This window comes from Lepidochelys olivacea (genome assembly GCF_965140295.1).
Source record: "Lepidochelys olivacea isolate rLepOli2 genome assembly, chromosome: 3".
NCBI classification, from domain to species: Eukaryota; Metazoa; Chordata; order Testudines; family Cheloniidae; genus Lepidochelys; species Lepidochelys olivacea.
The window spans coordinates 186,221,684-186,246,231 of record NC_140413.1 but is presented as its reverse complement, the minus strand read 5'-3'; the positions used below and the strand labels follow the sequence as shown (position 1 = coordinate 186,246,231).

General features: G+C 41.6%; 1 protein-coding gene across 1 annotated transcript in view; it reads right to left on the bottom strand.

Moving 5' to 3' along the window:
* EML6 (EMAP like 6) overlaps window positions 1–24,548 on the bottom strand; it is a 321,111-nt gene that overhangs the window by 61,157 nt on the left and 235,406 nt on the right. The window contains exons 25-28 of the mRNA XM_084624464.1: window positions 19,000–19,088; window positions 17,331–17,507; window positions 17,006–17,207; window positions 16,597–16,723 (exon numbers count right to left, since the gene is read on the bottom strand). Of these exons, the coding sequence (XP_084480590.1) occupies window positions 16,597–16,723; window positions 17,006–17,207; window positions 17,331–17,507; window positions 19,000–19,088 (595 nt within the window). The remainder of the gene's footprint in view (window positions 1–16,596; window positions 16,724–17,005; window positions 17,208–17,330; window positions 17,508–18,999; window positions 19,089–24,548) is intronic.

Sequence of the window (24,548 nt, the reverse complement as noted above, 5' to 3'; positions counted from 1 at the left end):
GCTGGGTATGAGTCAACAGTGTGCCCTTGATGCCAAGAAGGCCAATGGCATTTTGGGCTGTATAAGTAGGGGCATTGCCAGCAGATTGAGGGATGTGATCGTTCCCCTCTATTTGACATTGGTGAGGCCTCATCTGGAGTACTGTGTCCAGTTTTTTCCAGAAGGACGTGGAAAAATAGGAAAACGTCCAGCACAGGGCAACAAAAATGATTAGGGGACTGGAACACATGACTTATGAGGAGAGGCTGAGGGAACTGGGATTGTTTAGTCTGCGGAAGAGAAGAATGAGGGGGGATTTGATAGCTGCTTTCAACTACCTAAGAGGGGGTTCCCAAGAAGATGGATCTAGACTGTTCTCAGTGGTAGCAGATGACAGAACAAGGAGTAATGGTCTCAAGTTGCAGTGTGGGAGGTTTAGGTTGGATATTAGGAAAATCTTTTTCACTAGGAGGGTGGTGAAACACTGGAATGCGTTACCTAGGGAGGTGATGGAATCTCCTTCCTTAGAAGTTTTTAAGGTCAGGCTTGACAAAGCCCTGGCTGGGATGATTTACCTGGGGATTGATCCTCCTTTGAGCAGGGGGTTGGACAAGATGACCTCCTGACGTCCCTTCCAACCCTGATATTCTATGATTCTATGATTCTAAGGTGGCTAGCTGGAGAGCGCATGCTCTGATAACAGAAAAAGAAAACAAACAAGCCTGAGAGAAAGCATATTCCCAAGAAGAGAAAGGCATGGTCAGAGAGAGAATAAGGGGATCCAAACCTGGAAAATCTGTTTGGGCAACAAAGTTATACTCTGAGATTTAATAAAAAGTTGTTCATATCATAAAAGATGTAAGTGAGACCTTAAAAGTAATTTCCATTGGGTGCTGAGAAGGAATGCACATCTTTTTCTCATCATTCTAAAATGTGTTACAAAACATCAATAACTTTTCAAAAAAGTTTTAAAGACTTTGTGAAACCTAAAACTTCTTCATGTTCTCCCATCCTCATATATATATGGAAGTGTATTATAATAACCTGATAATATTCAAGTAATAGTTAGGCTATGCAATTTTTTTTGTCATTACTTTTACTTAACATTTCATGGATATTGGACAGGGGAGTAAAAATAATGTTATTTGACACTGGAAATAGCCTGCTTTGGAATATAACAAAATTTAAACAAGGTTAGAAGAAAACATCATTTAAAAAAATCATAATAACAGCACAACAAAGTCACTAACATTTTTGCAGTACTCTGCATGATTTTACATGTATGCTGATGCACTCTTTAAAACAAAAATAAGATATTGGAGAATGCATGGTGGTCATAGCCATTTTCATATATTTTAAGAAAGGAAGCTATTGATTGCATTCACATGTAATTCTAATTCAGTCTCCAAACATGAACAAGCAGAAAAGAAGATCAATACGAACAGTTCTGAATGGGAACTAGAGACCTTTATTTTTAAATTAGCTGATTGTTGTAAATATCCTGCGAAGCTGTTTAGCTACTGCAGGATCTTGGTATAGGCCTCCTGCACCTATCTATGGTTCCTTCCTATATAATATTATGCACAAATAGGGCAACTTGGAAGATCCTGTTGCAGACAGGATATTGCATCAGTTTCTTGCTTCACTGGCTTCCAGGAAAAATTTAAGTTGTTAACTCTGAGCTAAAAAGCTTTGTATAACTTATTTACCAGCTACGTGAGAGATCACTTTCTCCCCACATACTATCAGAGTAGTTATGATCAGCTGAGGCACTCAAGCCAACAGTCCCCAAATTTAAATGGCTAGCTGATTTTACTGGAAATTCCTCATCTCTGGTATTTATTTCCCTTAGCAGTCTGACAAAATCCAAGTTTGCTGACATTAAGCATACCCTGCAAAGTATGTCTCTTTTCACAGACTTCTCTCAGGTGCTGGGGCTGGGTTTGTATTTGGTGTGTTGGGGGAGAGAGTCTCTTCCATTGATTGTATTAATTTAATACATCCATGATAAGACTGTTGGTAGCTGGGAATATTTGGTAAATAAAAATATTCACTCAATAATATATGGAGATCTTTTGGAATGAAGGAGGTAGTATGGTGGGTGAATACATTAGCTTCTCACCTCTGGATGATTGGATTCAAGCCAGGTCATAAATGACATGCCTTTGAAGGTTTCCCTATGGTCCCTAGTGGACTCCAGTCCACATGACAAAAAAACCTCAAAGCAGTTGACAGTTCCTGAACAATGCTGGAGCGGAAAGCAATTTTCAAGTTACAATAGAGAAATGTTGATGGCGCTTTGTGTGGATAGATGCACTGTACCGGAATGACTTCATTTCCAAGCACACAAAGCTTCACACAAACAAAAAAACAGTCTGGGGCCATGCCTCTGATCTGGCAGCAGCACAATGGCTGCGTTGTAGAGGATATGAGATTGATCCTGAGTTCATTAGGCTGCCAGCGGCTGGGAGTATAGCAGTCACAATATGTTCAAGTTCTGGGGGAGAACCACAGTAGAAGCAGTGTCCTGTCAATTACAGCTTGAATAGGTCATTTTGACATCGAGCTATAGAGAAGGTAAAAAAGTAGGATCCCAGAAGACTCCACTCTACCCCAATGACCACTCTTCTGTTAAAAGACTCATTGTGTTATTTCCTATACCCCAAATATATTTTTCTCCAATACATTCTGAATAGTCTCCACAAATGCGTGTATACAAATGGGGATTCATTTCCAAGCTGGCTTCTGAAATTGCACCCACAAAATTATACATGTAAAATACATATTTGTATGAGCAAATTGTGTAACTATGCATCTAGCCATTCAATTTATGGTGCAAAAATGTGTGTGCAATTTTGGAGGCTTGTTTGAAAACTGAGCCCTTGTGTTATAAGAAATAAATCATCAACAAAAGAATAACCAATATCTGAAGATAGGAAAATCCTCTTTTTATACCCTACTACAGTGTAGGATTACAAATCAGCCTATGACAGCCTATGAAAAACAGCCTATGACAGATAACTTACAGTAAATGGTACAGACTAGTGTGATATAAAACAGAGGACTAGACATGCTAACACTGCTTTTGGTTTTCCATATATTCAACCTGCATTGAAGGATTTTCCATCACCATAGGTATTAGGTTGTTAGTTCATGTAGACATGCAAGTCAAACAAATGAATGCTGCAAACACAGGATATGAATTAGTGTTAGCAGAACACAAAATGCAAACATTATTGTGCCTCCCATATTAGTGGCATGAAACATAATGTTAGGCAACAGGATCATTATACTTCTTGTCATTTAAATTCTAGCTTTGGTCAGTTAAAATGATCCCAATTCAACCATTAAACTGTTTCTCACATAAGACATAATTTTTATGTATTTTCCTAAGTAATATATAACATGGCTTACAATTGTCCTGGATTGGCCGGGACAGTCTTGCCACTGACCAAAGTGTCCCGTGGTGTGGGAGCGCTGCTCTTTGGGCTCCCACACCGCGAGACTGTTCCTTCAGCACCTCTGATTGACACCCCATTCCTAAATTACATAGGCAGAGCAGGGAGCAGAATGCCAATCAGACGAGCAAGAAAAGAAAAGAGAAATAAGGGGAGAGAGGAAGACAGATATGGAGGGAGGGGGAAGAAGAAAAACAAGGTGGGGGAGAGGAGAAAGAAACAACAATGAATTAATTATCTTAATTCAATGCACAAACTAATACATCTGAGAAGACATTTTAAAATTGCACCCCCAGCCCCACCTCCCCGGAGCTCCATCTCTGCTAGGGGGAGGGTCCCAGAGCCCAGGCTCCAGCCTGAGCCCAAACATCCATACCGCAATATTACAGCCCTGCAGCCTGAGCCCAATACACCAAGTCAGCTGACGCAGGCCAGCCATGGGTATTTAATTGCAATGTAGATATATACCTACTGTTACATGCTAAAACTACAACTGCTGAAGAGGCTTCACCCGGACTCCCTGACCAGTTCATTGCCACTGGACTCTGCTAGGCCTCAAGGGCTCCCAACCCTGGGCCATGACTAGTCTCACACCTTGTAAGGCAGATATACTATATGATTTCTATAATCCTCAGAGGTACTTATGCAATTATTATTTTTATTAAGCAACTAAAGCAGTAAAGGAAAAGCATATGCTACAAGGGGTTTTAACTCCTTTCTGAAGGCATTGACTTAGGTTAGGTTAGACTTGTCCAGATGGGCTTACGAAGTTGTTGTCTTCCCCTGTACGAGGATGAAAATCCTGCTCCTTAGAGGCTCGGCACTTTGGAGTGTCACAGAATCATAGAATCATGGAATATTAGGGTTGGAAGAGACTTCAGGAGGTCATCTAGTCCAATCCCCTGCTCAAAGCAGGACCAACACCAACTAAATCATCCCAGCCAAGGTTTTGTCAAGCCAGGCCTTAAAAACATCTAAGGATGGAGATTCCACCACCTCCCTAGGTAACCCATTCCACTGCTTTACCACCCTTCTAGTGAAATAGTGTTTTCTAATATCCAACCTAGACCTCCCCCACTGAAACTTGAGACCATTGCTTCTTGTTCTGTCATCTGCCACCACTGAGAACAGCCTAGCTCCATCCTCTTTGGAACCCCCCTTCAGGTAATTGAAGGCTGCTATCAAATCCCCCCTCATTCTTCTCTTCTGCAGACTAAATAATGCCAGTTCCCTCAGCCTCTCCTCGTAAGTCATGTGCCCCAGCCCCCTAATCATTTTTGTTTTCATCCACTGGACTCTCTCCAATTTGTCCACATTCCTTCTGTAGTGGAGGGACCAAAACTGGATGCAATACTCCAGGTGTGGCCTCACCAGTGCTGAATACAGGGGAATAATCACTTCCCTCAATCTGCTGGCAATGCTCCTACTAATACAGCCCAATATGCCGTTGGCCTTCTTGGCAACAAGGGCACACTGCTGACTCATATCCAACTTCTCGTCCACTGTAATCCCCAAGTCCTTTTCTGCAGAACTGCTGCTTAGCCAGTCAGCCCCCAGCCTGTAGCGGTGCATGGGGTTCTTCCTTCCTAAGTGCAGAACTCCGTACTTGTCCTTGTTGAACCTCATCAGATTTCTTTTGGCTCAATCCTCCAATTTGTCTAGGTCACTCTGGACCCTATCCCTACCCTCCATCGTATCTACTTCTCCCCCCAGCTTAGTGTCATCTGTGAACTTTCTGAGGATACAATCAATCAATCAATCCCATCATCCAGATCATTAATAAAGATGTTGAACAAAACCGGCCCCAGGACCGACCCCTGTTAGTCTGCCCCTGAATTGGAAGTCCAGTGCAGCACAGGACTTTGATCTGTACTCCACTGGCTTTGCCTGTGCTGTCTCTGCATAGAGCTTCGATGTGTGGTGAAAACAGGGCACATTGCAACAACGGGATGGAGTTCAAAGTCCCTACTCACTCTGCTAGCGGCAATTCAGCTATCATAATCAACTGTCTCCTTATAGCCTCTCTCCCATGGAGGAGCAAGAACAGTTGAGCCTATCTCCTTCTACATAGGGAGGGAGACAGTGGAATAGACCTGCTTCCCCACAACCCTGCTTGAAGAGAGAGGTGGGTTCTGATGGCTCCCTTCAGAGACAAAAACATCCCCCTGGCTCCCTTTCTCTTGTCTGTGGGGATGGGGAGTGAGGAACTTCTCTGTCTCAGGGGCTGAAGAGAGGCACTTGAAGGCTGGAACCCTCCTGCTCCTCTGACAATACCATGGAAGGTACTCTTGCCTGTCTACCACTAGTGTTAGTGCACGTCTTGGTGTGTGACTAACGTGTGTGGATGCTGGCATATATCTGGTATGCCTGGGTGTGGGTGAAGACTGTTTATGCTTGCGTAATGACATGCATACAGGTGCATGGCTTAGGGGGTATAAAGGGAATGAAGACTGATGCAGGAGTTTGTGGGGAGACTATCTGAAGAAAGGAAGAAAAATTGTGTGATGGAGAATGGGGAGCTGGTCACTTCACATTTTATTTGAGGACCTATTAAAAAATGGTTAAGCTCGTGGCCCATCAAACTGGATCATCATTTCACCACTGAAATCTCAGCTCTTCTTCCCTTTTGCTTTTCCAAAGACTGAATGCAGAGGAGTAAACCAAAGCCACAAAGTCTACCCTCCTTCCCCAGGCATGGAGAAAGTCACCTTTGCAACACTTTCAGCTTTCATTGGCAAACAGTAGGCTGAAACTGCTCAAACCCAGGCCTCCATTAGGATAAAACATTTTGTTGCTAGCCTGCTGAACTGGTTCAGCTCAATGTCTTGTCAGCTTTCTCAAGGAGTAATCTTTCCTGAACTATGGAGCTTCAACACCTTCATTTGTAGTAGATGTAAAGAAGTTTTGTGACTGGCTCCATCAATGCTCGGTACTATCCCCAGTAATCAATACCGGGGATGCCAAGCCTGGCAACTCCTGCTATGTCAAAGAATTGAGGCCTTCCTAGCCATTGGCAAGAGGAAACTTTTAGTTTTTTTACTTTGTATAGTTTGTTCTATGTCCAACTCTTTGTATTCTTGCAGGTATGGAGAGAAGGCAGCCCAGCATCTTTAGGAAGTGTTCAGAGTGTGGTTGGATATGTCCCTCACAGACTGGTATAAATGTTCAATCTTGAGCCTGGGAAAAGAGTATGAGTATGACTGGCACAGCTATGAGACTTGCTTCCAAATGTCCTAGCAAGTTGTTAGCTCCCATCTAGCCTCTCTTGGCCTCCTCTGATGTTTCCCAGACATCTAATATAAAGTCATCCAGCCTAGCAGACCTGGAGATTCTACATCAGTGTTCCATGTATCAGCCAGATTGGTCCCTGTCATAAATGTAAAGGGAAGGGTAAACCCCTTTAAAATCCCTCCTGGCCAGAGGAAAAATCCTCTCACCTGTAAAGGGTTAAGAAGCTAAAGGTAACCTCGCTGGCACCTGACCAAAATGACCAATGAGGAGACAAGATAGTTTCAAAATCTGGGAGGAGGTAGAAAAACAAAGGGTCTGTGTCTGTCTGTGTGCTGCTTTTGCTGTGGACAGAACAGGAATGGAATCTTAGAATTTAGTAAGTAATCTAGCTAGAGATGCATTAGATTATGATTTCTTTAAATGGCTGAGAAAATAGCTGTGCCGAATAGAATGAATATTCCTGTTTGTGTGTCTTTTTTGTAACTTAAGGTTTTGCCTAGAGGGATTCTCTATGTTTTGAATCTAATTACCCTGTAAGGTATTTCCCATCCTGATTTTACAGAGGTGATTCTTTTTTACTTCTATAAAAAGTCTTCTTGTAAGGAAACTGAATGCTTTTTCATTGTTCTAAGATCCAAGGGTTTGGGTCTGTGGTCACCTATGCAAATTGGTGAGGATTTTTACCAAACCTTCCCCAGGAAGTGGGGTGCAAGTTTGGGAGGATTTTGGGGGGAAAGATGTTTCCAAACTACATTTTTTCAGGAACCCAGATAAAGTTTGGTGGTGGCAGTGGAAGTCCAAGGGTAAAGGGTAAAATAGTTTGTACCTTGGGAAAGTTTTAACCAAAGCTGGTAAACGTAAGCTTAGGAGGTTTTCATGCAGGTCCCCACATCTGTACCCTAGAGTTCAGAGTGGGGAACCTTGACAGTCCCAAAGCCAGACCTCAACAACCCCCTGTTGGCCATCAACAGACAATTCATCAATTTCATCTTAATGTATAACGGCTCTAGAATTTTTGATGACTGAATGCACCACTCTGGTCATCAATACCACCTCCATGTCAAGTGAAGCTTTGCTTTGCCTGCTCTGCTCTAATGGAACCCCACTTTTCTATTCCTGACATAAGAAGGTCTATGACTCTGCTGAGGCAATTGAAGCCTCTGATGGATCAGATCTTTGACTGAAGAACACAGCAAGAAATAATGAACAGCCTGATGTGTTCACTTAATTTGTACTGAAAAGTTTTGCACTGATGTACTGAAATTTAATCTCAGTGCCAACAATACTGTCAGCACTTAATATCATGGGAGCATAAAATGTAATGGAATTGAGATTTGCACCCCTATGTCTCAACTTCAACACACTTTGTGCAGTGGTGAGCTCTGATGCCATCAGCAGATCCCACAACATTTTGACACCTGAGGTGGGGAGTTCAAATGATGCCCCCATGGCCCCTCGCTTGGGCCAAAACTTTGAAAGGTCTCAATTCTGCCTTCTTCCTGTTCCACGCCTCTCATGGTACTGCTCTGCTACCTACACCAATAAAGGAGAACTAACAACTTAAAATGCCTTGTTCAAAAATTTTAAGTAACACTTAACTTTCAGATGCCTGAACAGCAAATGTAACTTTTCTTGTCTGTATAGTAAACACTGGCATTTTTATCTGTTTCTATAATCAAAGTGGTGCTTTCCGTGCCTTCTTGGCTGAAAACATTTGAACTGCTTCCTAAAGGTCCACAGTCTGGGCCAGCTCATGCTCTATTGAGATTGTTGCAAGGCCAACCAGCCTCTCCTGTGTCATTGTGGAGCGTAGATGTGTTTTTATTAACTTCATCTTGGAGAAGCTGTGTTCTCCGCTGGCAACTGTTACAGAAAGTGTTAGAAGTATGTGCAGAGCAACAAAAGCATTTGGAAAGAGGGTGGTCATCTTATTTGTGCATATATATTCCAGAACAGCCTTTGGAGTTGATCCTGATGAAATGTATCTTGAAAGGGCTTTCAGTTCATCACCTAAATCACTCACATCAATATCACACATGTCATCATGTGTCAACACTGTCTCTAGTGCCCTGCATTGCTGGTGTAGGTCTTCTTCAGGTATAGTGAGGAGTTTTGGAATATCATACAACATCCCAAATATACTGCTGTGTTCCTTTAGTTGCATGAAACGTTCTTCAACTGACTGTATTGCACAATCTAGCACCTGGTTAAAGAATTCAACTTTGAATTGTTGTTTGGGGTCTCATATGGGATTATCCCATGCCTCGTAATCAAAATGTCTTCTTTGGTGACTCTTGTATTCTTGAATGAGTGGGAAAATAGCTTCAGTGTGAAGTTTCTCTGCCAACTTCTGTGCACTCTTCAGAACGTTTGGAAATCCCTCATCTGACCAGTAAGACTGTAGGTATGACTTTGCTTTGTCCAGTTATTCCATTGCTCCAGATATATCAAGGTCAACACCTTGGAGTCTCTTGCTTACAACATTTATTTCAAACAGTATGTCATGCCACAACACTAAGCCACACAGAAATTTGAAGTTATCTATGTTTCTGGGGATTCCATTTCCCTCTGCCGCTGTTCTCCCATGAACAGTTCCTGTCATAGCATTATCCTCCATAATGGCAACTATGGCATCATCTATCTTCCCAATTTGGTGTTCGATAGGCTTTATCGCCTCCACTCAACTTTCCCATCATGTGGGACTCAGTGGTTTCAGTGTCAGAGAGGATGTTCCCAGATGTTGCTTCAAAATTTGCCATCAATGAGCTGATGTAGAGAAAAATACATACATGCTTTGAATTACACTAAAAAATTCAGCAGCCTCACTAGAAGCTGATGCTGCATTACTGACCACCAAGTTCACTGAATGAGAACTGCATGGGACAAAAAAAGCTCAAGGGTTTAACTCTCAGATCTGTGTCTGCACTCCTCTGTTCTTTTCTCTCATGTTGGCACCATTATCGTAGCCCTGACCTCTCATGTCAGCTCTCACAATTCCCATAACTTCCAGCTTTTTAAGAAGCACATTTGTCATACTAGCTCCTGTAGTATCATCAATGTCAATAAATTCTAGAAAATGCTCTCTGACAGTCGCCATTGCAGGGACATTTTCACTAGGTTCTGTTGTTGTTACAAAACGCACGATTAAAGTCATTTGTTCTGTATGGCTTATGTCAGGTGTGCAGTCCAGAATAACAGAGTAATATCTTGCTGACTTCAGATCTGCCACAATCTTCTGTTTGACTTTTGTTGCCAGTAACTGTATGATCTCATTTTGAATTGTTTTTCCAAGGTAGTGGTGTGTGTACATTTCTTGAGTGGTGACTCTTCTTAGATGCTCCTGGAGTACAGCATCAAACTCAGCCATCAGCTCCACAATTTTAAGGAAGTTTCCACTGTTTGGCACATACGGCTGATCTGAAGTGCCACGCAATGCTAGGTTTTGGGTAGCAAGCATTCTCACAATGGCAATGAGCCTTTTCAGAACATTTCACCAGTAAAGAGACACTGATGCAATCTTCTCTTGATTCTGATCATCTATGGTGGTCTTTAACCTTAGTCTCATCTCAAGCTCTTTCCACCTATGGAATGCTCTCTGGTGATTTGCTGCATTCTCATAGCATGCCACATTTCTAGCCAGATTTTTCCAGTCCTTTGTTCCTGTAGAACCCAATGTGGCTGAAACATTAGACTGAACGAGACTGGTTAGACTGATTTTGTTCAATATCTTCATTAATGATCTGGAGGATGTTGTGGATTGCACCCTCAGCAAGTTTGCAGATGACACTAAACTAGGAGGAGAGGTAGATATGCTGGAGGGTAGGGATAGGATACACAGGGACCTAGACAAATTGGAGGATTGGGCCAAAAGAAATCTGATGAGGTTCAACAAGGACAAGTGCAGAGTCCTGCACTTAGGACGGAAGAATCCAATGCACCTCTACAGACTAGGGACCAAATGGCTAGGCAGCAGTTCTGCAGAAAAGGACCTAAGGGTTACAGTGGATGAGAAGCTGGATATGAGTCAACAGTGTGCCCTTGTTGCCAAGAAGGCCAATGGCATTTTGGGATGTATAAGTAGGGGCATTGCCAGCAGATCGAGGGACGTGATCGTTCCCCTCTATTCGACTCTGGTGAGGCCTCATCTGGAGTACTGTGTCTAGTTTTGGGCCCCACACTACAAGAAGGATGAGGAAAAATTGGAAAGAGTCCAGCGGAGGGCAACAAAAATGATTAGGGGACTGGAGCACATGAGTTGTGAGGAGAGGCTGAGGGAACTGGGGATGTTTAATCTATGGAAGAGAAGAATGAGGTGGGATTTGATAGCTGATTTCAACTACCTGAAAGGGGGTTCCAAAGAGGATGGCTCTAGACTGTTCTCAGTGGTAGCTGATGACAGAACAAGGAGTAATGGTCTCAAGTTGCAGTGGGGGAGATTTAGGTTGGATATTAGGAAAAACTTTTTCACTAGGAGGATGGTGAAACACTGGAATGCATTACCCAGGGAGGTGGTTAGAATCTCCTTCCTTAGAAGTTTTTAAGGTCAGGCTTGACAAAGCCCTGGCTGGGATGATTTAATTGGGGATCAGTCCTGCTTTGAGCAGGGGGTTGGACTAGATGACCTCCTGAGGTCCCTTCCAACCCTGATATTCTATGATTCTATGATTCTAAGCTGCAGTAGCTGCCAGGTCACCTGCACTCTAATTGGAAGATCAGGCATCTCCTCACCACTCACATCCTCACTGGGGCCGGAAGGCTCAACGTGAACATTTGTGCCTGTATATCTCAGGAGAGCTCCTTCCTGCTTAGATAGAAAAGCTTCCTTTGCTTTCTTTCTTTTTCTGAATGCTGCCCCAGAGGCGTGTTTTCCTCTTTCACTCATGAGTGCTGTTCTGTGTCAGCTATAGTGGCTCTCAACACACAACTGAAGGGGACAAATACGCAGGCTGGTAAAAGGGCCTGAGTAAGGGAAGATATCAGCTTCTTAAGGGTCTAACTGGTTCCTACTACTTCAGTTGACTGCCTGTTTGCCTCAAGTGGATTCAGAGAAGCAGCAGGAAAGAAAGAAGCTCCCTGAGAAGCTGGTGTTAATCAGTCCAGGCTCCTGGGGGTGCTAGAGAGGTACATAAGAGGCTCCTCCTCCTCCTCTCTCTCCCTGCAGCTCCTGCTGCTTTCTGTTATTCCCTCTCACCTTTTCTCCTGCCTGCCTGTTATGTCTCTTGTGCCCTCCTTCCTCCAGCACAGCACTCCACCATCTCTGTGCATCTAGAGCAGAGAGAATACATATGCACCAGCAGCAGACAGAATTTTCTACACTCTGGGTCCTAGTGGTGCCCCCCACACAGTCTGGCATCTCAGTTTGCCTCATGGTAAAGGCCAGCCCTGACAGATCCTATACAATTGGCCTCAGAGAAGCAGGTGTCTATGAATGCTTCAGATACCTTCACATATTTGTCCAGTGATCTTGTAAACTGTGAACTCTTCCCTTGAGCTCGGTTAATACGTGCCTAGGTTGCATATAGGAACATAATGATGAGTAGTGATTAGTATCTTGGGAGAATTCATAATTATTTATATTGTAATTGTATTGTTTGATGGGTTCATATAAAAACAAACTACCTCATTCAGACTGAAGAAACTTTGTATCATAAAATGTATGAGTCATATTTATTTGTCTCTTGTACAAATAACTCAGATGAACTACGTGTATCAAATATGATTTGCATATGTTTAACACATATTATTATCCAGTAAGCTACATATGAAATGTGTGTGATCCACAATAAGGTCATCGGATCTGCAAACTCCATGTATATAAATATGTGATTAAAGTAACCCAAACCATACCTTTCATATATAAAAATATGAACATCAGCCTGTGAATCTTTTGTGAAACACATGGAAAAATGCAGCTCTTAATCTGCATGATAAGGGATTTTTGAAAAATTTCAGATAGCTGTTAAAATGTAATATGCTAGTTTTGATTATTGGACAGAAACAATGGCTGAAGAACACACAGAGGACAACAGATGGGGGATGTTGTAAGCTACGATTGTACTCTCTCAATCTCAGGCTGACTGTGGCGTGGATTGTCCTCTGCAGTAGTTTACAGCAGCTTGAGTGGTGTTCTAATTTATACTGATTGCCAAGAAGTTATTTTAACAGTTGGGGACTACTGGAACAAAGCACCTCCCTTCCGTAGGCCGTGTTCCTTATCACAGCCACAGGTTGGGGGAGTGGTGTAGGAGCAGGTCTACTGGCTCTGCTTCACCAGAGAATCCCTCTGCTCTGGTCTGATTCTCCTACAGCTAACTGCAGCAGCTGTAATGTAATGTAATGTAAGGATGAATAGCACAAAGCAGTCCAAATGTGGGGGGAAATCTGGGCCAATATATCATATAATGAGGAAACATGTATCTTCTATACCACCAGTCATTAATGTAATGATGAAGATTTAGTAGTCTTGTAAACACGGTGGGTCAGATTCATGGTATGCTGTGGCTGCTTTTAATGATTCAACAATGCCAAACAGGTGTAAACCAGACTTTTAGTCAGTTAAACTAAAGATACAGCTACTTTGTATCACCCAAGCAGCATAAGCAGCCAGAACATATGAGGGAATGTGGCCCAGTATATTTTGGCATTGTGTTTTCTGGATCCAGTGTGGTATTCCATGCATATTACTGACTTAGGTCTATTTGCCCCCAATTAAAACTTAACATTTCTAAATGATCCTCAAAATGTTGATGTGTAGTAGGTATCATTATACACATTTTACAGAAAGATAAAATGAAGTACAAAGATTTTGCTACTAAGAAAGAAAGTAGAGAAGATGTACATATGGTGAAAGCAGGGGGAAAAATGATGCCCAAATGTAAATTTTTAAAAACACATGAACTCTGGGACTCCATGTCTTTGTTCCAAAAATTGTGGGTCCCAAAATATGTGGACCAAAATTTTAAAATTCAGGTTCTTTGGATTAGGTGTCTATATTTTCATTTGGGCACTTAAATAAATGTCCTGGTTTTCTGAGATGCTGGATATCCAGAGCTCCCATTAAAGTCAATGGGAAATGTCAGGGATTTTAAGTGCTTACATATGGATATAGGTGTCCAGTTTTAAGCATGCCAGTTTGAAAATTTTGGCTGTGGATTTTGCAATGAATTATTGTGTTCCTCCTGTGCAGCAGGAGGTTTTGACCCAGGAAAGCATCTCTAATCAGGAAGGGCACATAAGCATTTGTTTAAATATGTGCTTAAGTCTCATTGATTTCAACAGAACTTAAGCAAATGCTTAAGTGCTTTCCTGAATAGAGGTGGATTTAAGAACAGGTTTAGAGGCTTTCCAAAATCAGGGCCTAATATAAGAATCTAATTTTTTAAAAGCCGTATACTAAATAGGTCCACTATATAACCCATCACATCCTTAAAAACAACAATAAAAGCAGCTGAACATCATCCTACATGCAAGAAAATTAAACTGAGAATAGAATTCAGGATTCTTGACTGAGTCCTGCACTCTAACTAGTAAATCACAAAAATACATATTGTTAATCCATTTTAATTTCCAGTGTATCCTATTTCTATTTCCAGGTTTGATATCCATTTTGCAGTTCCACATAGCACAAAGTTTGCACTACAAATGCCACATAATGAATAGAACATCTGGGCTCCTTGAAATATGGAGTCACCCGATAATTGCCAAGTAGTTATTAATCTACTCTTTTTTCTATTTACTTGCAAGAACTACAGTAAATAACAAAACTATGCCCCCCAATTTTTTATTGGTAGGTGGTACTAATTAAAAAATAAAAATAAAATTTGACACTTAAATTATTGTAGGCCTCTGTGATGGGGTGTCTGCCCCACACAAGATTGGAAGGGGTTAAGATGGCCTGGGAGGCCAATTAACTCCACAGGCTACACCTGGAGGGGGAGCCAGGGAGCAGGAACATGATTGCAAGCAGGCTCAGCTGTAGGGTTGCCAATTTTCTAATCGCACAAAACCAAATGCCCTTGTTTGCCCCTGCCCCGCCCCTTCCCTGAGGCCTTGTCCCTGCCCTGTCCCTTCTCCAAAGCCCTGCCCCCCACTCACTCCATTCCCCGCTCCCTTCATCACTTGCTCTCCACCACACTCACTCACTTTCACCGGGCTGGGGCAGGGGGTTGGGGTGAAGGAGAGAGTGAGTGCTCTGGCTGGGGATGTGGGTTCCAGGGCGGGGCCAGAAATTAGGGATTCAGGGTATGGGGGGAGAGGATTGAGGTGTGGGAGGGGGTGAGGGCTCTGGCTGGAGGTGAAATTTCTGTTTTTTGGTGTTTTTTCTTAATTAGAGAATTACATTAAAAAAAAGATTAAGGTTGCAAAGTCAAGCACTCAAAAGTTAGTGAGGGCTGAGAAAGTAAAGCCCAGAACTGCTGGGTTCAGTGTCCCTGGACTGGGACCCGGAGTACTGGGCAGGCCAGAGTTCCCGTACCAGCCACTGGGGAAGAGGCACCATCAGGGCAGTGCCGGAGAAGACGGCCTGAGATGTTTTGCGTGGAAGGACTTTGAGTAAATCTCTATGTGAGAGGCTGTCCTGGGAAGCTCTCATTGCTAGTGGCGCCTCCCCCTGGTTGTCCTGGGGATTAGCTCTGCCAGGCATCACATCCCTATTTGATGGTGTCTTCACACATCCTATCTCACTCTGCGGCCCCTCTCACTCCAGGAACTGCAGCCTCCTCTTCGTGACACTCTTCCAGCCAGGTCACTACATGGTTTTCTGTTCTGAGTCATCAGTAGGGTTCAGATCTTTAGATCCACAGCACAGACTTTTACCACTTGAGCTAACATAGTAACTGGTAGCAGCACTAGAGTGTTATCCTCCATGTGGATTAGGCACATACTTTGCCAGTGCTTTCACAGTGGAGTAATGCCAGTGATTTGCTCAAAGCAGAATAATGTAGAAACTCAGGACTCCTAGGTTCAATACCTGGTTCTGTAGGGAAGCATGCTGTAGTGGTCACAGAACAGACCCTTATGTCCCTGGCCTGTCTCTGTTCCCCTCTGCTCCACCTTGGCTCCTGTCCCACACGCCTTTTGCTACTTCTTACCCTCTGGCTTCTGCAACACCCCTCTCTCCTTATCTTCCTCCCAATTTCTCACCCCTCTGCATTCCTCCTTCTCCTTACTGTCTTATAATGTAAATGGTCAGGCAACCTAAACTATAGGTGAGGCTACCAGTTCCATCTTTTAAAACAAACACACACTAATTAAGACAGCATACACTGGCTATGTAAAAGGTAGAAGGGGAATTCAAAAATACTCAGAAGGAATTTATAGGATATAAGGCTGGTACTGAAACTAAATGCACAGGCAAGTCGGAATATTTTTAAACAATAAATATTTTTAAAAATGAGCATCTTCACCCAAAGAGCACAGTATAGTTCAGATCTGACCAGTAACGCCCTTTTTATTCACGTCCTAAACCACTCTTGAAGGCAGACTGCTGAGTTCTATGGTTTAATGATAAGGACAAACATCCTCTAGACTGAGATCAAGATGAATCAAGTCAACTCATTTAACTTGAGATTTGATTTGATTTCATCCTATAGTTTTGAAGGTGTAAGTTCACAAAGACTAGCAGGTATTCCTTCCTATTTGGGTGAACCTTAAGTTTAATGTTTCACTTCATATCTAAAAGTAAGAATACGTAAGACTGTACATATCAATTTGGAAAAAAAAAGATTGACAAATTAACAAAAATCTGTGATTAACAAAAATCCCTTCCTCACTGCCCAAGGCACACAAACATATTCCCAATTTAACCCATGATGCACTGGGACATAAGAATTTAAAATGCTGTCTTGTCAATATTTATAACCTACTTTTTAGAGTTCAATAAAAGGAAAGTCAGAAGAATTTATTGAATATATGGAGATGAATGCCATACCTTTCCTCAACTAAAACCTCCTTCAGCTGCTGGTGCGGCTTTGTGCCTTCCATTTCTCGGATGCTTACTGCATAGATCTTTGTTGTATAGTCAATAGCCTTTTCTCTTGCAACATCACTGTCATAACCTTAAATAATGTGAAAGATAAAATGACACCTGTGTAGTTTGTTTTCAGTTTTGTATTGGAGAAATAAGAAATAGAAAGATTTGCAACAACAGAAGCAGTCTAAGGTCCTGATCCTACAAAGACTTACACATAGTTAATTTTAAGCACTTACTTAACTTTAAGCACATGAGGAGTCCCATTGAACTCAATGGAATTCCTCACATGCTTAAAGTTAAGAATGTATGTGAGTCTTTGTGAGATCAGGGCTAAATTTAATATGTATTTTTCATATTCTGCTTTTACCTCCATCCTCTTCTGCATCTGTATCTGACTCCTCACTGTCAACCAGTTTACTCTCTTGGATGCCCACAAACTCCCTAGTCCAGATCATCAAAGCAGTATCTGCACCACCTACAGTCAGTAGCACAGAATCATTATGTAACCATCGAACGTTGGTTACATGGGCACTATGACCCACATACTTCTTGAACTTAGCACGTTGCCCCTGCAATATAAAGAATACACGTTATCACTTAAACTATTCATTTTTCACATTTTCCTACAGAAATCTTCCCCACTACCATTTCCAGCATGGCTTCTAATCTGATGAGTAAATACTATTTATTACCTTTACAGGATATGAAAAAAGCTTCACAAAACCAAAGTCATCTCCTGTAGCTAACAGTGAACCATCTTTTGTAAGAGTAGCTGCATTTACAACAGTGACATCACTATGCATGGGCCAGATTCCTTCACAAGTAGGACCAAGAACACATGTCCAGGTATCCCATTCAATCTTCTCTATCTGGAAACAAAAATTCCCAAAACAAAGTATCTTGACAAATGTCTAATACACTGCTTTAGTTGTTACATTTTTCTCTTGAACTATGATACTAACAAACAGATCAACTTGCATATGGGCTTGGCCAAAATGATTTTTTCTTTTTGTTAGCTTACAGTGTTTATTTCCAGCTGATTAATGCTAAATATGTCCTTTATTAAAACTCCTATACTACAAGGTAGAGTTCCTGGAATTTTACTTTTTTGCTATACATTTTTTATTCTCGAGGGAGAAATCATTGGTCATTGTCATTTGGATTTAAACTGTTTAGAGATTTTCAGAGGTGATGAATATTGGCAGCTCTCATTAAGAGTTGCAGGTGTTCAGCATCCCTTAAAATGAGGCCACATATTTTTAAAAGTAGCTTCCTAAATTGCACTTAAATTGCCTGCACACAGATTAAATACAAAAGAAGTGATTGTTCATGCAAAGAGATTATGTGGAAAACTTGTCTGAAATGCACAAATATATATTTGCACATAAATCCTTCTTCTAAAAGAACAAATGGATGCACCTGCAGATATTGCAGGTGATGGAAAATTTGGTGTTGTCTTTCCTGTACTTATGTAGTTTCATTCTGAGATTTATTGTGAGAATTTTAGTAAATCTGTACTTTTTAATCTATTTTTCAATTTATTTCAATGAGAGAGAAAAGTTAGTTCAATGCCAAGTACTTTTGAAAATCTCACCCACAATATTTACAATATGTGATCAGATCTGAATTAAGTGCTTATCTGAAATGGTTCTAATTTTGAAATACTAATGTTTGTTAAGTGCTTAGAGCAGGGATCGGCAACCTTTGGCATGTGGCCCGCCAGGGTAAGCCCCTTGGCGGGCCGGGACAGTTTGTTTACATGCCACGTTCACAGGTTTGGCTGATTGCAGCTCCCACTGGCCACGGTTCGCCGTTCCAGACCAACGAGGGCTGTGGGAAACGGCGGCCAGCACATTCCTTGGCCTGCGCTGCTTCCCGCAGCCCCCATTGGCCTGGAGCAGCGAACCACAGGCAGTGGGAGCTGCGATTGGCTGAACCTACTGACACGGCAGATAAACAAACCGGCCCGGCCCACCAGGGGGCTTACCCTGGCGGGCCACGTGCCAAAGGTTGCCGATCCCTGGCTTAGAGTAATGTAGCTGTTATGAAAGGTATGATACTGAGTGATTAAGCAGTTCTAATTATACCCATTATAAGGATTAACTTTTGTATATGTAACATTTGTATAATACTTACAAAGGTCTACTTCACAGGGCTGTTGTGAAGATTCACTAATGTCTGTGAAGCACTTTGTAAACTTGAAAGCGTGGTAGCATAGGGGAAGGTATATGAAGAAGACATACCATTTAAATAAGTAATACACTAATTTTCAGTAGTATCATATAACAACATTCACAATGTAAAACCTTCAAGTTAGTACTGAGTGAAGTATTCAGAAAATGTAATTAGTATGATCCATACCTCAGCAGCTCGTATAATATGTCTTTTTCCTCTTGGTGCTTCAAAAAATAGCTGTTCTTTGGCACCAGAATTGACTTGCAATAACTTTCCTGTATGTGAAATATGAGTTTATTATTTATTTTATACATGATTTGGAATATTATGAAGTGCCTTTTTTATTGAGTGATGAGGTGTTATGAAAAACTTGAATGCACATCCTGCATAGGTATTTGTGACAAAATGATAAGAATGACCTACAGAGCACTAAAATAAATACAGTCCAATTCAGTTTCTAAAAATGGTTGTTTAGATACTACTCACAAACAGCAGAGTACGGGCCAAGTGACACATGGTGCTGAGTAGCCTCAGAGGTGCTTAGCACTTTGCTGGATCAAGTCCTAAATGTGAGACTTCATATAACAACCTTGCAAAACTCTATTCACCCTATGTAAGTAATACTTTATTAGTGTTTTCATTATCATGGTAAATGAAGATGAACAGATGTACTTTTCATGATTATTTTACAGATGGTTGTACAGTGATTTAAAAAAAGTTATAAATCTCTCTCTCTCTCTATTAGAGCACTGCCCTATACAAATGTATAACAAACAATCCTTGAATACAAACATTACGAATGTGATCCAAATTGTATGCTAACTATTAGGCAGGCTTATGTGAAACTGAATGTACATTATTTCAGAGTGGTAGCCGTGTTAGTCTGTATCAGCAAAAACAACGAGGAGTCCTTGTGGCACCTTAGAGACTAACAAATTTATTTGAGCATAAGCTTTCATGGGCTAAAACCCACTTCATCAGATGTATGGAGAGAAAAATACAGTAAGCAGTATATATATTACACCACATGAAAAGATGGGAGTTGCCTTACCAAGTGGGGGGTCAATGCTAACGAGGCCAATTCAATTAAGGTGGAAGTGACCTTTTCTCAACAGTTGACAAGAAGGGGTGGATATCAACAGAGGGAAAATTACTTTTGTAGTGCTAATGAGGCCAATGCAATCAAGGTGGACGTCGCCCATTTCCAACAGTTGACAAGAAGGTGTAAGTATCAGCAGAGGGAAAATTACTTTCTGTAGTGACCCATCTATTCCCAGGCTTTATTCAGGCCTAATTTGATGGTGTCCAGTTTGCAAATTAATTCCAGTTCTGCAGTTTCCCATCAAAATCTGTTTTTGAAGTTTTTTTGAAGAATTGCCACTTTTAAGTCTCTTATTGAATTTCCAGGGAGATTGAAGTGCTCTCCTACTGGAATTTGAATGTTACAATTCTTGATGTCTGATTTGTGTCCATTTATTCTTTTGCGTAGAGACTGTCTGGTTTGGCCAATGTACATGGCAGAGGGGCATTGCTGGCACAGGATGGCATATATCACATTGGTAGATGTGCAGCTGAACAAGCCTCTGATGGAATAGCTGATGTGATTAGGTCCTATAATGGTGTCTCTTGAATACATATGCAGACAGAGATGGCAACAGGATTTGTTGCAGGGATTGGTTCATTAATAAGCCATTGGGCAGGAAGGGGAGAAACAGAAAAAATAAACAGGCTGCCTTAAATTTGAGTTTTATGATATAACTGAAACAGCAAGAAAGATAGATTTCTAAAATAAATCTATCGCTGAAAAGTTACAGGGGTCCTGTAGGCCACTATAAAATGACTTTGGAGCTTCCCTTGATTGGTAAAGAGCTGGGATGCTCAGGGTCTGAAAGGTTTCTTCACCCCTTCCATTGATGGAGGAAAAACAACATAAGGTAGCTGACCTCTGGCAGTGCTAGAAATCTGCCACCCTCCCCCATCTACTGTGCTAGAGCCTTCAAGCAGGAGCAAAACATTTTCTTACTCCTAGGCAGATACTGGGAATATATTTATCAGCTGCATGTGTGCTGCCTGGATATTCTGCCCACTTGTCATCAGGAACAACACCCTCCTGTATAAGTCTCAACCAGAAATTGAAGGCAGCACCCACAAATTTAAAATTTGGTCAAAAATTAAGTTATTTTTTAAAAATCCACTTGGGAATTTACTATGAAAGAGGTTTTCCAGTATCTAAATAGTGTGGTTTTATAAGGGAAGCAGTTATTAACTAAGAAACACTGGATCAGATCCTCAGCCAGTGTAAATAGTGTAGTTCTAATGGAGTCATGTTGATTTACTTCAACGGAGGATGTGGCCCATTATTCCAAGAGCCATGTTCAGTTCTGCTGGAGGCCCAGATGATGGCAGGACCCAAACAAGGAAAAATACAGTATGAGGCAATAGCTGTTAAGGCCACAGGAGGTCATCTTGTCTGACCTCTTGCATAACTAGGGTCATAGAATGTAACTCATTATTTTTTGCCATGTAGGGATTATTCTATCTACTGGGGGGTGGGGGGAGGAGTTATATTGCTGCCCATCACTGTAGTATCTGATCATCTTGGGGGGAGGAATAGCTCAGTGGTTTGAGCATTGGCCTGCTAAACCCAGGGTTGTGAGTTCAATCCTTGAGGGGGCCATTTAGGGATCTGGGGCAAAAATTGGGGATTGGTCCTGCTTTGAGCAGGGGGTTGGACTGGATGACCTCCTGAGGTCCCTTCCAACCCTGATATTCTATGATTCTATGATCTATTTTATTCTTCTCTACTATGTTGAACAGTATGACCAAATAACCTGTGGATGAAGTAGACAATATCTTTTCGGAAGCCATGTTGCTTTCAAGACCATTACAAATACAGAGGGGAAGGGGGTAAATCAGCATGAGCTTCAGGGAAAAGGCAAAAGATGTAATGGAAATGAATGCTCGCCTACATCTTCTAGGTAGTAGTAGAAATAATGGGGAGTAAAATCAACAACAAAAAAGGAGCTAATGGTGTCCTTTCATATGTGTTCCTTCAAAATCTCAGCAGATAGATCATCTCCAAATAATTTTAAAGATACTTAAAGGGATTTCAGTGTCCCTATTCTTAAGACAGGCATTATCCGCTGTACATGTTGTAACACTAGGCCCTCTGGTGCCCACTGGCAAAGGGTTCACTGTTCTTTACAAGCAACTCCTGTCTCAGACCTGAGAAACTCACTACACCAAATACACCACTTTCACTGTATTTATCCATAAAGGGTAATATATGAGGCTTGAAGTACTGAAAGCTTGCAACTTATCAATACTCATAATCATTGCGAGATGTGTGTACTGGTAATATTTAAAGAATATTGTAACTATATTGAAAATTATGCTTACAGTTATGGGGTAAAAGTGAGTCACCTGGGAATCATATGCCTCAGTGATGGCCCATTCAGGCAGGAGGGAGTTGCCACCCCTCCCTGGCTAGCTAATTATGTAATGTATTGTTCGATTGCCCACCTTTGCAACAACTCTTAAAAGTCAATGGAAAAATCTCAGAGATAAACTATAAAAACATCAAAACCACTTGAAAGTGAAAAGGAACAATATGACAGTGGGGGGGGGGGTTGTCCTGTGTCATAAATATAAAGGGAAGGGTAACCACCTTTCTGTATACAGTGCTATAAAATCCCTCCTGGCCAGAGGCAAAACCCTTTCACCTGTAAAGGGTTAAGAAGCTAAGGTAACCTAACTGGCACCTGACCAAAATGACCAATAAGGAGACAAGATACATTGAAAACTGGAGGGGGGGGGAACAAAGGGTCTGTCTGTCTGTGTGATGCTTCTGCTGGGAACAGATCAGGAATGCAGACTTACAACTCCTGTTAAGTTAGTAAGTAATCTAGCTAAAAATGCATTAGATTTACGTTTGTTGAATGGCTGGTAAAATAAGCTGTGCTGGATGGAATGTATATTCCTGTTTTTGTGTCTTTTTGTAACTTAAGGTTTTGCCTAGAGGGATTCTCTATATTTTGAATCTGATTACCCTGTAAGGTATTTACCATCCTGATTTTACGGAGGTGATCCTTTTACCTTTTCTTTAATTAAAATTCTTCTTTTAAGAACCCGATTGCTTTTTCAAGATCCAAGGGTTTGGGTCTGTGTTCACCTGTACAAATTGGTGAGGATTCTTATCAAGCCTTCCACAGGAAAGGGGGTGTAGGGCATGGGGGGATATTTTGGGGGAAGACATCTCTGAGTGGGCTCTTTCCCTGTTCTTTGTTTAACACGCTTGGTGGTGGCAGCATACGGTTCAAGGACAAGGCAAAGTTCGTACCTTGGGGAAGTGTTTAACCTAAGCTGGTAAAAATAAGCTTAGGGGGTTTTTCATGCAGATCCCCACATCTGAACCCTAGAGTTCAGAGTGGGGAAGGAACCTTGACATGGTGGCAGAGCAGTGGGATCATTTTCAGATCATTTTGAACCGGAAGCACAGCAGGATTTTAAAAGGTTTTGTAAAAGGTGATTGCAGCTGTAGATTCTGTCTCTCTGCCTGGGGGACAGAGCAGCAGGCATAACAAAAGGATTTTTCTATAGGCTGAGAACAGCTATCAGGAAAAAAAGGTATCAGGTTACAGCACAGCAAAATTTTACAAGCCAGTTTTTTTGTTTTCTTTTCTTTTCTTTCTAACTCTCGGGTGTAAAGTTAGTTAAAAACAGAGAGGTTAGGATGACAGACTGCACTGTTCAACAGAAGTTGTAATTAGCCAGCTTTGAGGCTGAGGAAAAACAAAAGGAACACGAGAGACGGGTATAACTCAGAAAGATGGAAATGGAGGCAAAAGAAAAAGAAATGGAGGCTGCCCACAGGAGACAAATGGAGGCAAAGGAAAAAGAAATGGAAGAGAAGGAAAAAGAGAGGAAGCATGCACTGGAGATGGAGAAGGCAAAGGCTCAGCAGAATGTACCGAATAACCCTAACAATCCTTCCCCAGCAATCCACAAATGGGAGCGACTATGTCCACAGTATGATGAATCCAGTGATATTGCTGAATATTTTCTCACCTTTGAGAGACTGTGCACACTCCATAAAATTCCTGAAGCTCACAAGATGACCACATTGGTCTCAAAATTGACTTTAAGAGCTTGGACATATTCAAGATGCCTATTGATGAGGTTTCTGACTATAATAAATTAAAGAATTTGATTTTAAAGCCATTTCAAGTTACACCTAAAACTTACAGAGTAAAGTGAGCTGTAGCTAATGAAAGCTTATGCTCAAATAAATTTGTTAGTCTCTAAGGTGCCACAAGTATTCCTTTTCTTTTTGTGGATACAGACTAACGCAGCTGCTACTCTGAAACCAGAGTAAAATTTAGAGCCCTTAAGAGAGGACCTGGATGAAGTAATGTGGCTTATATAAACCAGATGAAGGACCTGTTAGATAAATGGGTCAAAGGAAGGGGTGTAACTAGCTTTGAAGGAATGTGTGATTTGATGACTCAGGAGCAATTCCTGAATATGTCCAAGGAGGAAATAAAACAGTGTTTATGGGATAAGAAAATGGACTCAGCAGAAAGTCTTGCTTCTTATGCTGATCAATACAAGCAGTCCCAGACCGCCAGAGAGGCGGGGCAAACCAGAACAAAATAGGTGGAGGGAGGAGAGAAAAACAATCCTGGTTGCAATTGGAGCGGATACCAGAAGGGACACATTCAGACCACCCTCTACTA